The sequence below is a fragment of the Mus musculus genome, chromosome 15 (genome assembly GCF_000001635.26).
Source record: "Mus musculus strain C57BL/6J chromosome 15, GRCm38.p6 C57BL/6J".
NCBI lineage: Eukaryota > Metazoa > Chordata > Mammalia > Rodentia > Muridae > Mus > Mus musculus.
This window is the reverse complement of record NC_000081.6, coordinates 30,469,742-30,486,273: the sequence shown is the minus strand read 5'-3', so window position 1 is coordinate 30,486,273 and position 16,532 is coordinate 30,469,742. Positions and strand designations below refer to the sequence as shown.

At 38.2% G+C, this 16,532-nt stretch overlaps 1 protein-coding gene across 6 annotated transcripts in view; it reads right to left on the bottom strand.

Moving 5' to 3' along the window:
- Nucleotides 1–16,532, bottom strand: part of Ctnnd2 (catenin (cadherin associated protein), delta 2) — an 856,811-nt gene that overhangs the window by 543,071 nt on the left and 297,208 nt on the right. For all 6 annotated transcript variants that reach the window (NM_008729.3, NM_001355502.2, XM_006520033.3 and 3 more), the window contains one exon: nt 5,380–5,492. In NM_008729.3, the coding sequence (NP_032755.2) occupies nt 5,380–5,492 (113 nt within the window). The remainder of the gene's footprint in view (nt 1–5,379; nt 5,493–16,532) is intronic.

The following is a 16,532-nucleotide window of genomic DNA, read 5'->3' as shown; positions in this document are numbered from 1 at the left end:
TTTAGGACCAAAGGAAAACACAATATTACAAAATCTCTGGGATACATTGAAGGCAGTTCATAGGAAAGTTTATAGCTTGAAAAAACAAACAAAACAACAAGAAAGAAACAACCACAAAAAGAAACAAAAAAAGGAAAAGAAAACTGGAGAGATTTCATAGAAATAAGAATAATACAATAAAAGCCAAGAATAAAGATGATGATGTCAATGACAATGAAGAACAAGAAGAAGAAGAGGAGGAGGAGGAGGAGGAACAAGGAAGGAAGGAAGGAAGGAAGGAAGGAAGGAGAAAAAGAAAAAGAACAAGAAGAAACAAGACCCAAAGGGAGTCAAACAAAAGATATAAAGCTCAAAGCTAATATCAGTGAAACAAACAAACAAACAAAAAACAAAGCAAAAGGAAACAAAGCCCCCATACAATCAACCCATAGGGGGAAATGGTTCATTGTAGGTTCATTTTGTGAGTTTTCTTCCATTGCATCTTGTCATTTTCTGAGTGTTTGTTCTAGATTGTGAACACAAATACTGTATTACCCGATACATATTTTTGTTCAGAGTGAAAGGAATGTTGGTTTGAATAATCTGTGTTGCTCAATAATTAAGAAACAATAAAACAGTTCTCTGTGTGTTTGCTTAGAAAGAAAGCCATATACGATTGACTAGGGATGACAACCTATGATGCTCAGAAAGAAAACCATATACGATTGGCTAGGGGTGACAAACTACGATGCTCCTTACTTACAGTCTCCCCTTTATCGTTGTAAAGATATAGAAAAGCATTGTCACAATTTGATAGCTGGAAAACATAAATTCAAAGACATCAAAAACATATTCCTAGGGAAAGCTACTCAATACCTAGAAACACAATAGACCGGTGCTTATTTTTGTTTGTATTGGGTGATAGACTTTGAACTCAGGGTCTTATGCAGGCTACCCATGTACAACTACCACTGAGTCACATCCTCAGACCAACAATGGTGAAATTTAAATATAATTTACGTAACTAAAACCTCATCATTTCACATCTCTGAGGGGGAAAAAATGTTCCGAAATAGAAACATGCAAAAATAAATCTTCTAGGCTAATTAAACGTTTACAGATTTCATTTTGCTCCCAATCAAAATGTTATATTTCAAAATTCATTATAGTTCTCCTCTACCATCTGTTTTATGATAAGATATCTGTGAATAAAATTTTGTGAATTGATTATTTTTAGATGAACTATACGTACTAGTTCTTTGAAATGACATTTTGGAAAGAAGCTTGGTTTCAAAAATGGTAGAAAGCTTTAGACACGTTATCACGTGAAGCTACCAAGTAACTATATATGCTAGGCTTTCAGACTTTTAAATGACCTACATCTCTTCCTCAAAGAGATGACTACTGTTAATTTTAAAACAATTGACTTAATACAGTATCCAGTTTTACAAACACAAATTTTAGTAAATTTATTAACTGGCCATGGACAATCTGTGAATGAGCCAGAGCCTCACAGGAGAAAATTGAATGACCTCTCTATATAATAATGATACTAATAACATCTTATCTCACTTGAGCAAGGATAAGTCTCAGAAATATATTTAGATGAATGATCTGAAGATAATCATCATTGTGGCAGATGAATAAAAACAAAAAAGCAGAAAGTCAGTTAAAGGGTGTTTGTGTTCCTAAACGGAAAAGGACAGAACATACAGAGAAGGTTCTGTATATGACACAAGACACTCAAGACAGGCAGAAACTGTGTGATAGCATTTACACACATGCATTTGGGGAAGAAGGATACCAGGGTCCAAAAATTAGCATACATCTTTTGAATCTGAGAAAATATTTTCAATGTCTTTATCTGCCAAAAAACAAAAATTAAAAGTTATTCCATAGGGTACTTAGAGTACATTATGTGATTTATTTGAGCCCTACCGTGTTATGCCTACTCTATGGAATTTGCTCAATAATTGTTATCTTTAATAATTTTAAAATTACTGCAATTATTATAATTTTAAAGCCATTATCATCCTCTCGACATCAGAATACTCTATAAGCCTAAAACTCACATAAGTCTACTATTACATCCAACTATACCTAAACTTCCAGGTAATTATTGCTTATGCAATTGCTAAGGCAAGTAGTTTTCACAAAGTCTAACTAGATTGAACAGTGAAAATATTCTTATATGTTCTTATTTGAAAATGTCAGCTAGTAGTTTTCATATATTGTAATTATATGCCACAAAAATAATAGTCTCATATACTCATGGCAAGGATGTGGAGTCCTGTGTTATTTAACGGCAAACATACACACTAAGAAGTGCATAGTGAAGAGAGTTGTATTACTGTGTAAACAACACTATATGTACTTACACCAACTGAAATGATGACATCAAAAAGGTTTTATAGTCCTATGGCATTGTGGCTCACTGTTGACTGAAAGGATGTATGTTATGTATGATCACATTATGTACAAATATATAACCTAAAGAAAAATGGCATAAGATAGACTCTAGTTTGCAGGATGGAAAGTTTTCTATGTGCTAAGATGGACAGAACGGCCAAAACAGTAACAGCAGCCCAGCCGAGATGTAACAGGTTTTCTGTGTGACCTGTCACTATCTCAACATTCAGTTACTACTTGTGGCCATTGCCTGTGTGTACACTAAAGATCTGGCTTGGAAGGCTTACCTGTATACTAGTGGAGGCAACAGAGGATCAACAGACATCTACTTTAGTGGTTGAGAAACCAATGCAAGTTACTGTACTGTGTCAAGTTAGGACACGGCAGCTTTAAGCTAATTTATCTTTGCAGGTATATAGATATGATTCTAGATGGTTCTGTGTAGTAACCTAAGACTCTAGCCCAAATGAGAGAGGATCAGAGAGCTGACACTGAGGAAAAGAAGGATTAGAGGAATATGTGCTGGCCCCGTTCACTAACTGTACCCTTATAGTTTCTGGACAAGAAAGAGTTGATTGGAAAGCTATGCATAAAATTGATGTGCTGGACCCAGAATCATCCTAGAATATTCCTCCTAACTTATACAGAGTTAAGAAAAAAATGGTAATAAGAAATGTTAAATGAGTAATTTTAGGATTGAAATCGAATACAATGTACATAAGGATAGGAAACTAGAAAAGAGATCAAATAGAGAGGCATATTCATTGAAAAGCATAAAATTAGGAATGTTTGTGGTGGACACGTCTGCTTCAAATTTTGTATTAAAAAATAAAAAAGTAAAAGAACTCTTTTTTTTTAAGTGTCAGTTCAGAAAAATAACTTCATAATATGTCTACAGTCCTTGTATTTTCTCATAAAAGCAAAGCGTATAGTCTAAAATGGCTTAGAAAGGCTTTCTGCAAAAGTGACTTGTGACATCAACACAACAAACATGTTTTCTTGCTTAAGGAAATGTATATACCCTAGTTGGAAGAGTAACACTGTATGCATATCCAAATTGATTATTCCCTAGAAAAGGAGTCAAGCAATGTTCCTCAGGATGGAGAATGTGAATGGACAGGTAAATAGACCAAATTACAAGACTTCAAAGCAAAACAGATGTCAACTTAGTGAGTGCTTATAGACCTACTGCATCACAGGCTTATGGGCCTCTTAGAGGGTGTTACACTTTAGCCCAGAGTTCTTCAGAGACCCAGAACCACGTGATAACATGGATACATGCTGATTTCTCTCTTCACCATTGATGCACTCTGAAACAACCTTGCAAAACCAAAGTAAATGCAGCACACTAGGCCTTTCCTTCCTCCTAGTGCTTTGGTGAGTTTGGATTCTTAGACATTTCCCAGGTGAGTTTCAGAAACAACAGAAATACTGGTGAGCAGCTACACACACCAAAGCATGGTGGTTAATGTTCACTGTCAGATTATGGGTAGCTAATGAAACAGGAGGCTTGTTTTTTTTTTTTTTTTTTTTCAGAGCTTTATTGAAGAGGGGAGACCCACCTGAATGTGGATATCACAATCTCATGTACTAGTATGCCAGATTAAATATAAAGAAGAAAAGAAGGCCAGCACAGCAGTGCCCACTTTTATCCCAGTTTTTTACCCCGGTCTGTGGTCACATGTAGCCTCATAATCCCACCTCTTCCTTTCCTGCCACGACTTGGGACAAACTCAAATTAACCCTTTGATACTGTAGACTTCTGATGAGTTCTCTTTCCTAAGTTGCCATGGTCATGGTGTCTTATCACAGAAAAAAAATGTGACTAAGCTACATACCTTCAAAAAGTCTTTGGGCATAGAAAACAACATTCTACCCATAATGTTAACCAAGCTCACAGACATAGAGTGCAAATATTTCTACCAATTCTTTTTAAAATTCAGAAGAGAATAATGCCAGAAGCCTAGTGACACTATGTATTTTAATTCTCACCTTGGAACAGGGAACAAAGAGCCAACCAAAGCCATAATGTCACTTTCAGAATAAAGTGTCTGTAGAGCCTAAGAACAAAATCTCCCATCACCCTTCCACCCATGACGGACTATGGTGCTGGCTCTCACAAGTGGACCTTAGAAGCAATGATGTAATTGGGGTTAAGTCCATAAGGGGCGTCACACATGCTATGGAAGAGAGGAAGCCTGTATACAGTCTCCCTGCCTTGGTCTAAATGCTCTTGCATTCCTTCGGAGAGTTGTTGGAATCCATTTTCCCATAATGGTACCATTTCCTTAGCCATGAAATCGTCCTACAGATGAAAAGTACCCAAAGTACAACATGAAACAGATGGCATAGGAATACACTATGTTTCAGAACAGAAAATTAAACCTTATGCATGATCTCATTGAGGACAATTTATTTTATTACAAATTATTTTATTATAAATATATTTATAGTGGATATATAATAGTAATCAAGTGAGTACAAAAATGGTTTAAAAGGTATGCCTCACACTAACTACTTGACCACTTTCAGCCATAAATTACTAAATATTCTTCCATATGCAGTTGCTTCTGAAGGAGTAATTGTTAACATTATGCATTATGCATTAGCAAACAATTTAGATGCTATCACAACATCCATCTTAGTAACCTGCAGTTCTGTATCATTTGAATGGAAAAAAATAAAAACAAAAATTGGTGATCTTCTATCTTCTGATTCCCAACAATTTCACTGCAGCAAAACCTCCCTTTGTGTAAAATTATACAAAGTTTGTATTCGGGACAAGTATTAATTTTGTTAAGAAGTGTTTCAAGTACAATTCCAGCTACTCTGGACACCCTCTGAATGACATAAATCTTAATTCGGGCCCCTTAAACTTCTTTCCCACGTCTAAGTGTCCCAGTTCCCTGGCTAGCTTTCAAAGGAAGCAAACACAGCTACTCGCAATGGCAACTCCAAGTAGAGAAAACAGCGGGAGCGCGGAGCCCGTACCTGATACTGCTCATGCTTCCTGTCTCCGAGCCAAGCTTGCATCGCTCCAGCTGGCTGGCTACGATCTGGCGTTCAGCCTCCAGCTCTCGGGTCAGCCTTTCAAACTGTAATTCCTGAAAGAAACACACCGAAAGCATGAATGGTAGCATCTGTATGGAACACAAGCTTAGAACTGAGACGACCGGAGGATGGGTGGAGAGAGCAGGAGTTTTCAAGGTGGCAACTTTGAGAAATAGGGTGTGGCTGGAGAATTAGACAGGGGCTTGAAAAGTCGACAGATGTGCAGTTACTGGCCTCAGGAGACTGATATAAATTATTTATTATCTGTTTCATCATCTTTAAGATGGGCTACAATACCCATTTCATAAGCTGGAAGCAAGAATTAGGTGAGATCGATACCCAGTGAAAGTGGTTTTGCTACTTAATTTTACCCAGTTGTTTAACAAGTAAAATTATAAGAACTGGTGTATTCAAGAAAAATGTTAACAGTTATTATTTATAATTTCATACTTATTTCAAAAATTAAATTATGTGTACAGTTATATTTTGAGAATTAAACAAAGGAAAATAATATTGCAATCTAAAGATAGGGAAGAGGTAGATTTTTGGAGAACTAACTAAGGTTAGGGGGTTTGCCTTTCAAAAGAGTACACTATCTTATTAGTGACCTCGAGATATTTGTGCAAGACATTTTTACACCAAGGGTTGTGATGGCTCCTTTAGTATTATTTAAAAATATGTCATCCATAAAAGTGGAATGTGTTTAATGATTAAATTACAAGACTCTTTGCAAACGAGAATTCCCTCCTCTTCTCAGAGTGAGAAAGCTGAGGACATGTGGATCAAGTTCGGTCTTTCCTTCTAATGATCTGAAGGCACCAACTACTTCAGCTACAAAGTGAACATGAATGAATCTCAGACTTGTAGCTTGGCCGCCTCTCTAACAATCAAATTCTTTAGAAGTTTCTCCTCACATCAATATCTAATTGCTCATGTCTAGTCTTAAATCTGCCCAGGTTACAGGAAGCCAAATCATACTTTTGTATTGAACACACCTTTAAAACAATGAAGTTCAAGATTATACAAGATTCTTCCTCGCCAGACAGAAATCTGTGATTTGTGTTTAAATTGCTGTATTATGGTGACATGGCACAACAATCTACTCTACAGTTCAAAATCAAGCTACACACGCCTAGGACATATAGTCAGCTTGTAGTTGCTCTCGTCGTGTACTTTCTACATGCCAGTCTGACAGTCAGGAACAAAGGCAGACCGTTACAGCTCAACAGAAGACAGTCAGCAGTCAGGAGGGATAGGAACCAGTTAGGTGTTAAAAGTGAGGCGAACCACTCGACATGCAGAGCCATGGGAAACAGGATCACAGCCAGGAGTGATGGACAGTCAGTGATTGTGAGTGACCACATACAGTCAGTAGTCAAGAGCAAAGAGAGCCGATCAAAGGTTGAGACTCCTAGTCAGGAGTGACAGGAGACAGTAAATGGTTAGGAGGGATGGGAGACCATGTATATGAGACAGTGACAGATTTTCATTTGAAAACAGCTTCAGGAAGAGATATCAAGAATTTCGAGCAGTCTGCATCCCTTTCTATAGACACAGCATCCTTCTCTCAGAAGAATATCCTGAATATTTCTTACAGTGTACATTCTTTTAAAGAGAGAGAATACATTAAAGTTAACAAGACTTGAGTATGTCTTTATTTTGCACCCCTTTTATACTTTTGAGAATTTCGTACACAAGTACTGTACTTACATTACTTCCTCTTCTCATTCTCCGACACAACAGCATTCATGACCCCCCTCACCTTACTGACCTCATCTTCAATTATTATTGCTAAATACATATGTACATAAATAATCTGCTAGGTACATTTAATGTTACTCTTGTCTGTATGTTTAGGGATGACCTATACTACCCTTAGCTTATGCCCAACAAATTTAACATCATGCCACACAAATGATTGCTTATCCATGCTCTCTGGAACTATTCTCACAGTTACAAGGAAATGGAGACAACCTTAAAGTCCTACAACATTAAAATGGATAAGGAAAATGCGATACACATGCATGATGAAACACTCTTCAGATGTAAAAAAAAAAAAGTGATCTCAATTTAAAGTTATTTTTCCACCGTAACTCTCATTTATATTGTTTTTAACCCTATTTTTATAAAAGTCTGCATTTGCCTTAACTTTATAGGATTATAGATAAGGTATTTTCTCCCTGCCTCCACAGTTCTTTTCCCTATCATGGGTTATGTGAATCTTGATAATGTTCCTTGACGTGATTTTTATTTAGAATTCACCGAGCTGCTCAGGTTTGTGGACTGTTAGCTTCTATCATACATTAAAAGAAAATGTAATCATTATCTTTACATATTTCCTTCACTGCTTTTTTTCCCTTCAGTGAGAATACAGTGTGTTACTTGGAACGGACCCACAACTCATAAATTGTTTATTTAATTTTTTTTGTGTTTCATTGTGTTTTCTGTTGGTGTAGTCAAAGTTAAATAGTCTTTTCTTGTACATCATTCCATATTTCATTAATTCTGTACAGAGTATTTTATCACAGACTCTGATAAATAAAAATCCCAATACCATTGTTCGGGACATTGAACTGGGCTTCTTGTTAACATGAAGGGATGCTGCTACTATTCTTATGTCTGTATCTGTTCGCAGCAGCATCTTGGGTCAGATCCAGCTGGTTGACATCTTTTTGTCAGTGTGGATCTCAGGCTGGGCTCCTCTACACACAGAGTGACCTTTGGACATTAAAATGTCTAACATTTTCCTTTTCTGGGGTTCTAAACTTCTTCATATTTCTATAAATGTTACCACTTCTGAGTCAACATGAAGTCACTGGAAGGTAATTTAATTCTTTGGACACTTTCCTTTAAGATTTGCTCACAAAAAAAAAATAGGGCATTTAACCTATTAAGTGCTAATTAAGGTCCAAGAGCCTCTCAGAACTCTATTCAGTATTGCATGAACAGAGGAAATTCATAGCCCCTCTGTGGAAGGCTGGCATGTATTTCCATCTTTAACTGAATACCAAAACCCAGTTTCTCTTGTGCCTTTAGATAGTTCTTTCTCTGCTCTGCAGTAACTTTTGTACAAGGATTCCGTTCTCTACTCTGCTACATAAGAGACTCTGCCCCTGAGGAAAACCCTTCCCGTAGATTAGCCTGGAAATTTCAGTGGCATTCATATACCTATTTCCTCACCACCATTTCTGTCTTCCTGTGTAATTTCTTCCCTTTCCCCAAGACAATGGTTCAAATAGCCTTCCTTAAGAGGGAGGCTACTTCCACTACAGTGTACCACTTCCCAGATGTGGGAACTCTCAGGCTATATCTACTGTATCTTGGAATAGCCTTATCTTGAGATTAACCACTGAGTTGGAAAGCATTTTAACTAATGGGACATATAATTGACCATTCAGTGGAGGGTTCATCTCTCCCTTCACCTAGGTCCCCTTGTGACCTAGATAAAACAGCACCTAGAGCATCCACTACCTTCCTAGACCCTGTGGGCCTGGGAGATACTGAAAGGGTTGTGGGGGTGGAAAGATGACAGGCTGCTGAATCAGCATGATGTTTAGCATGAGCACAGACCACCCAGGCCTGCATAAACTCCCAGGTTAGGTTTTTGTCAGATAATATGAGTTGGCAAAGCAGTCAAGAAGACTAATGGCTCTAGTCAGCCCTGCAGAACATCCAAGATCAACTGGAATGAAAAGAAAAGTATGTAGAGAAGTAGCCAACACTAGCTGTCCACAGCTCCATGCTGCTGAGCTCCTTCAATGTGGACAAAACATCCCTGAAAGACAGGCAAAGATTTTTCTTTTCTGGATTTGGAGAATAAACTAAATCATAAAAGTAAGGCAGAGTGGGATCTAGAAAAGTGGAGAAGAAATGATGCAAATTAGGTTATAAAATATGTACTGTGGAAACTGGCCAAAGACACCAGGATATGATGAGAATTTGTACAAGGGTATGATCAGAGAGAATGACCTGCAGTGTAGACATTTTAAGAAATACAAACTAGTACTAAATATTCCTTTTCTATGATATATAGATGTTACTGTGATTCATGAAGGACAAACATTTGTGAAGACATTGGATCTATGACTCCAAGTTTATTAGAATGTATACCAGCAGCTATAAATAGCCTTACTTTTAAAACAGCACATCACTGATTCATATAACACATTTGAATTGTTAGGAAAATTATCATATAGTTTTATAACTTTGTCCTGAGGAGCCTAGATTAATAATTTATTTCCTTTAATTAAATAGTTTATTAAATGTTTTTAAATGTCTAAAAGCATATAAAGTCTCCTGAGGGGGCCTGGAAGATACTGAAAGGGTTAGCTAGTCAGTTTGGAAACTGAAATCAGAACACTCATGGTTCATCTAATTTCTGCAATAAATGTTTTATGTAGCATTGTGATGGAGCTTCAAATGGGAAGGACACACCGACTTGAGGGCACTGAAACTTTAGACTGAGTCATGAATTAAATAATAAAAATAATCTTGTGATGATTTTACTCATCTGGGAAGATCAAAGGCAGAACAGACATTAGAATGGAGGAGAGAAGACAGAATAGACACCAGGATAGAAGTGATGTTCATACTACAGTGTGGATGGCTGGCAGGAAATAAGTGACATGAGATTCAAACCTCCAACAGTGAGGCTTGGCACTAGAAGAAATGGGAAGGTGGTATGCAAGCATATCGGGAGACTTCCTATGTGCTCTTACGAGCTAAGCTATTAATGTTTTGATTGCCTTCTTTCTACCATGAAGAGGAAAAGAATTCCATGCACAGGACACCCACCCCCAAAGAAAAACCTCATTACAAGTGATGAGAACCATCATTATGTGTTCTGAGGGAGGCCTGAGGGTGAAGTGTAGAACGATCTAAGGATGATGCATAGTGCCACATTAGTGAGGACTCAGGGAGTCTCCCCACTACACTGTAAGGGAAACACTCCTCCTGATGTGTCTAGTTGCATGAAAATGGAAAATCCACTACTATCAGACATACATACATATATACATACATACAATATACATGTATATATATTGGATAGGATCCCATAGTGTGTGTGTGTGTGTGTGTGTGTGTGTGAGAGAGAGAGAGAGAGAGAGAGAGAGAGAGAGAGAGAGAGAGAGAATAAGAGAGAGAGAGGGAGATCACACACACACACACACACACACACACATATACATGCACACAATGGGATCCTATCCACTCTTTAAAAGAATGGTAACTGCAAAAATCAATTGGCAACATTTTCCAATGAAGACTGTGTTAAATAAAACAAAGCAAACACAGACAAAGTGTTTTGTCTAATCCCACTGTTTTGTGGAATCTAAACTTGAACTTTTGGAAGTTACCTTGAACTGTGTGCCATGACACAGATTCGGGATCTGGCCAAAAGACAGCAATTTTCAGATATGTAGGAGGGACAGGCTCAAGCAAGTATTCTAATGTATACTATGGCAGCAATAATTAGTAACGCCATTTATTCTTGATAGTTGATTAAATTAGATTTGGGTTCTTATCACAAAATGCAAAAAGCATGTGAGGAGATAGAAGCTGTATTGAATTTAATCCATCTCAGGATATATGTGGACTTCGAAAAATACCGGATAACTGAATTACACAACTTGGTCAGTTACAACAGAAGCATACAGTGAAGATAACGTATGATGAGATCACGTCACCCGAAGCCCCAACAATGTAAACTCTGTGGCTATACCTCATCTATAATCATTACCTATTCAGTATCTGTCCCTTCAAGATGGGAAAATCACGCAGAATTAAGCACTAAACTGTGATTTACCTCCGAGAAGATGCCAGCCTGAAGTTGGATTGGAACATGTTTGCTTATGACTGAGCTGACCAAGGTCACGAGCCATAGCTTCTTGGGTGTTAAAGTTGGTTGATTCTGCTGTAGAATCATTCAAAAATGGGTGGCTCCCCTGTCTACCACTTTGTTTTATGTTTTTAGCACTGTTGCAGCCTTTTGCTGCTGTTCTTCCTTCGTTGAGTTGTCTGTGTAACTATTATAAATCCAATCCAACGTTCTTCTAGTACCTAAATATACCTCTCATGGTATAACGTCTTTGAAAAGATTCCAGCCAACAGTGTGAGAGAAGCCATCGATGGAAGGTATGGAAGAAATCTTTGGCAGAGTCCCTGGCTTGCTCAAACTTTCATGTCTACATATGGCTGGATTGCCAGGCTTTTGCATCTACTATCTCCTGTCTCAGCCTCCTGTGTGGATCTTTCTTCTTTACTTCTCCTGATTTCCTCTCTTGACAAAATATCTCCCAAGACTGAATGGATGAGAAGCATTCTTGTAAAGACTTTTTAAAACTCTCGATTTTAGCAAGCAGGTGCCTAGAGAATTATAGGGCTGGGTATGAGAGTAGTGAACTCCTAGGAAAGAAGCTATTTCTTCTCAAAGCATCAAAATGGATTTCGTTATCTCTGCTTGGTCGGTGTTGCTGTTGAGAATGTGAACAGTTGCAAGAGGTATTAACTGGAGGAAAATCTTTTTCTACTTTCTCCCAGGATGTGTGCTGAATCTCCTCTGGACTGCTCATGTGACAAACTTTTGGATGATTTTTCTAATCTAATAGCTATTCTTAGAAAACCTGATGGATATTCTGCAGAATTTTCTGTGAATTGTGCATTTCAGTACAACCAACCATTCTACTGTATATTTTTAGTGCTTCCTCTTCTTATTTTAGAATTCTTCTTTTAAATGGTGTTTTTATTATTGTTTCCTTGTCATTCACAATCTAAAGTCACTACCTGTTCCCAAGCTGCCGCTCTTAACCTTTCTCTTCTACTTTTTCACTACATTATCTCACTCTTCCCTGTTTTCAAATATTCCTTCCTTTAAACTCAGTTTGTTGCTCTTCTTGGGTTTATAGTTTCTAAGAGATAAACATGTTATGAAAGTTCCCTTCCTTGTCATTTGGTATTTAATTTATGAAATTATTTCTACTTTCTATTATTTCAGTGGCTTCATTCTTTCTAAATTTCATAGTTACTTTCTATATGTGGTGGTTTCTTCCATGAAATAGCATCTTTGAAAATATTCTAGTTCTATATCCAGAAGGTCATGCTTGGGTACTGAGGATAGAAATGTGGACACAGTCTGAGTGGAAATCCTGGGTTGTGTTTTGTACAGATAGTTCCTAGTGTGCATAATGAGACCATCCCATGAAAGAAGGATATAAATAGTTAGCTGTCCTCTTCCTCAAACACTGTGCTATCCTCTACCATCTTTATTGGTTATTTTATTTACTTACATTTCAAATGGTATCCCCCCCCTTCCCATTTCCCTCTGCAAACCACCTATCCCATCCTCCTCCCTCTGCTTCTATGAGGGAGCTCCCCCACCCACCCACTCCCATCTCACGACCCTAGCATTCCCCTATGCTGGGGCATCGAACCTTCATAGGACCAAGGACCTCCCCTCTCATCAATGAGGCAACCCTCTGCTACATATGCAGATGGAAACATAAGTCCTCCATGTGTACTCTCTGGTTGGTGGTTTAGTCCTTGGGAGCTCTGGGGGTGGGGGGTTTTCTACCTCTACGTCTATTCTCACACACCTTTGCCGATGGATTCTGTATAATTCCTTATGACTTAATTTCTCTCCATTCTTTGGAACTCCATTTTCTTGATTGCGATGAGTAACTTGCTACTTTTTCCATCTCCTCCATCACTACCACCTACTATGAAGCTTTAAGATATTTTCCATGTAAGGCCTTTAGGTTTTACCATTGTTTCTTTTTTCACAGGGCTAATTAAAGTTATTCTGCCAACTGATGTTTCACAGCCTTGGTGAATCATATTTGTTTACCCATCCTGTCTACATTTATACATCATATTCTCTTAAAAAATGTTTCTTTGCCTTGTGAGCCAGGGAAGAGGGGGTGAATATGCATTCAATCCACCTTGTTTATTGAGTTTAATTTCTAAAAGAAAGTTGAGAATTTAGGAGCAACGGAGGACAAAGGAAGACACCTAAGAGGAAGGGTGAGCCTGTGACATTGCAGGACTTTGTACTAACTGTGGAACTCTCTGAGCTAGAATATTCTCATTTGAACAGGTTGGTCCCTATGATCTCATTTAAAGCATGAACACTTCCTACATCAAGGTGCTTGCCACATTCCTGGTTTAGAACTTTTTTTTTTTCCATGAAGTCTGATTTGGTCAATTTTCCTCCTGTGTCCTCTATTTCTGGAATTTGGGTTCATACTTCATTTTATTTTGAGCAAATCAGTGGGTGAGAAATAAAGATAGCAGTCAATTTTCGGGCATGTACTCTTTACAGGAGGAATTTTAACCACTCAACCTTTTGTGGGACCAATGCTCTGTCTCTCCATAGCCTTTCTGCTCCAGCATTTGACACTGGATTTGCCTATCTAGTGATTTAGATTCCTAATGCACCTCTTGCTCCAGCCTGACCTCTTTCTCACTCCTATCTAAGAACATCTAATTCTATCCATAACTAAAGCTTTTAACCAGATCTCAGAGGATTGTCCATTTCTTCAGACATCCCAAAACACACACATAGATTCAATATTTTCTCCATTGTTTCCATGTACCGGTCATTCTGTCTCCAGATGAGAGCCCGTTCTTCCAACCACCAGTGTTAACACAGTCAATAAGCCTCATGTAAAATGAGAGGATAAAAGACCATTGTTGTCTCTGCCTTCAGGTACTAAGAAAATGATTTCAGGGTCTCTAACAGTAACACACTTTCACTCAGGGCACAAAATGGTGGCTAATGAAATTTTAGTCATTATTACTAAAGACAGCATCTTTGGATGCAAATTTATCAGGGAGGAGATAACAATGGAGGATGGTGGTCTTTCTATCTTAGTATCTCATGCAAATACAATAGTTTGCATCCTAGTGCCTCTTAAGTGTACCCACTGAGAGTTTGAAATAATCTTCAATGACCTTCCTTCTTATATAACACCCAATTCCCATTTCACATGAATGAGTTGACTTCATAGCCACCACCTTCTGGCAATGTTAATTCCATCCCGCTGAGATATGTGCAAGGCACGTCTGAAGAGAGGGTGGTGAAATGACAGGGTGATAATAGGAATCTTACAGCCAAGTGTCCAGCAAATGTGGGGAAAACAAGCCATGATGTCAAGACAGAATGGAACAAATCAATGCCAGCTGTTCAGCTGTGTAGACCTCATTGGAAAGTCAAAAACTATGGCAAAGAGCTGTCTACAAAAGTTTACGAAGCTGACAGATAGATGCTTTAAACAACCACGGTGTCATTCTGGGTCACCTAGCAAGACAGCAGATGACAGGAATCAGCACACTGAAGCAGACTCTTAGGCACCTTTCCAGAGCAGTTGCAGTGACATACGACAAAGCATCCTTTTCTGACCAAGTCTTGCACTGAGCAGGCTCTAATCTTTTTGCTCTGTACTTTATCTCGGCAAGAGCCTTGTTAGCTGTTTCAAGTATCTTAGTAAGTAAATTATGATTCACTTAATTCAGCTAAGAGACAGACACCTGGGAACTAGGAAGACCATGTTTCTGAGTAGTTCAAGGTGATGCTGGTTCCATTAGGCCTGATTAAAAGTTTAGAAATACTATTATGTTGATGATGTTAGCTATACCAAGTAATTCCTCAAAAAATTATAATTACATGTAAGTATCTTAGATGACAGACTATAAATTTGTAGATGACAAGGCTCCAGAGTATGTACTTTGAGTCCTCCCCCCCCCCCCGCCCCACGCCCCCAGGTTATGAGTTGGATGTGCCTGTGCGTTAGGAATGCCTATTATACCTTTGGCAATGGCATATAAAAGTGACAGTCAACATCTTAAGTATTTGCTCACATGCATTGGTCCTAGTTTCTGGTACCACAGCCTTCCCGAGGACAGTGAATATAAGCAGTCTTGGAGGTTACTGAACTCACTTAACTCCATCACTATTTTGTCCCCTTGAACTGCATCCATTATCTTGAAGACCATGCTTTAACCAAATATTTCTCCCGACTTGGTGAGGAGATGGGTCAATGACTAGAAAACCATTATTTTTAGCTGAAAGCCTCACATGACTTTATTTACTCATTCTTCGTATTACACCAACAAAGTAAGCATTTAATTATTTGAGACATCTCCAAAATACAGAGGCTAAGTGGTTTCCACAACAATAGCCAGTCCCACTGTTTCAGATCTCTAAGCCTAATCCCATACATTGTTTTTATACAGACTGCTGACTCAGAAGTCTTGCAGCCATAACATAAGACTCATCTTTTCATGCTCTCCTTTAACTTTTTCTCCCTACCCTGCTCCCCCACATCTGAAAATAAAATGACAGGGTTTCCTAGACATTGGAAGAATTTCCACTGCAATGTTCAAGTTCACACCTCAATGGAAGTAATTCCTTCTAACAACAATACTTAACCTTTAAGGGAGTCACTGTCAAATCTGGGAATATCTAACAAAGGCAATGGCAAGACAGAAGTGTCCTTCTCCAACACTCTCGCAGTAGTAGAGAAAGTAGCCTTCTCATATTTAGTGGGAGAAAGGAAAGACTGGCTTCAATGAAAACCAAGACACCCATATTCTCAAAAGGACTTTGCATATGCTCATTGGCCCTCACTGCTCCCAAAGCCACTCTCTCCTCTCTGTGTCTCCTGATCCCAGAATCAAGAAGACTGACTCTGCCTTTCAATTTTATGGCAATAAATCTCATCTCTGTATCATGCTCTGTGTAGGTGCATTTCTCATCTTAGCCTGGGAAGAACTGACTGCCAGTCACACCATTGATACTTTCTTGTATTGACTTAACTCTCTAGGTTTCTTCTTTAACTGTTTATGTCCCAACTGTAGAATCCATATTTAGCTGTATGAATTTTCTTTCACCTAATATAGAATATATGCAATTAACAGTGAGCGAATAGATGGCTGATAAACAAGGAATCTTCTGAACAATTTTCTGAGTGAAGGCAAACTTCTCTGGACATGAGAACATCACCCGGGTGTGTTCTTCTTCCACTGACCAAGTCTCCTCTCCCAAAGTCCGAGGTCTAAATTGTGAATTCCACATTTAGAAATATTGTTTTAAATAC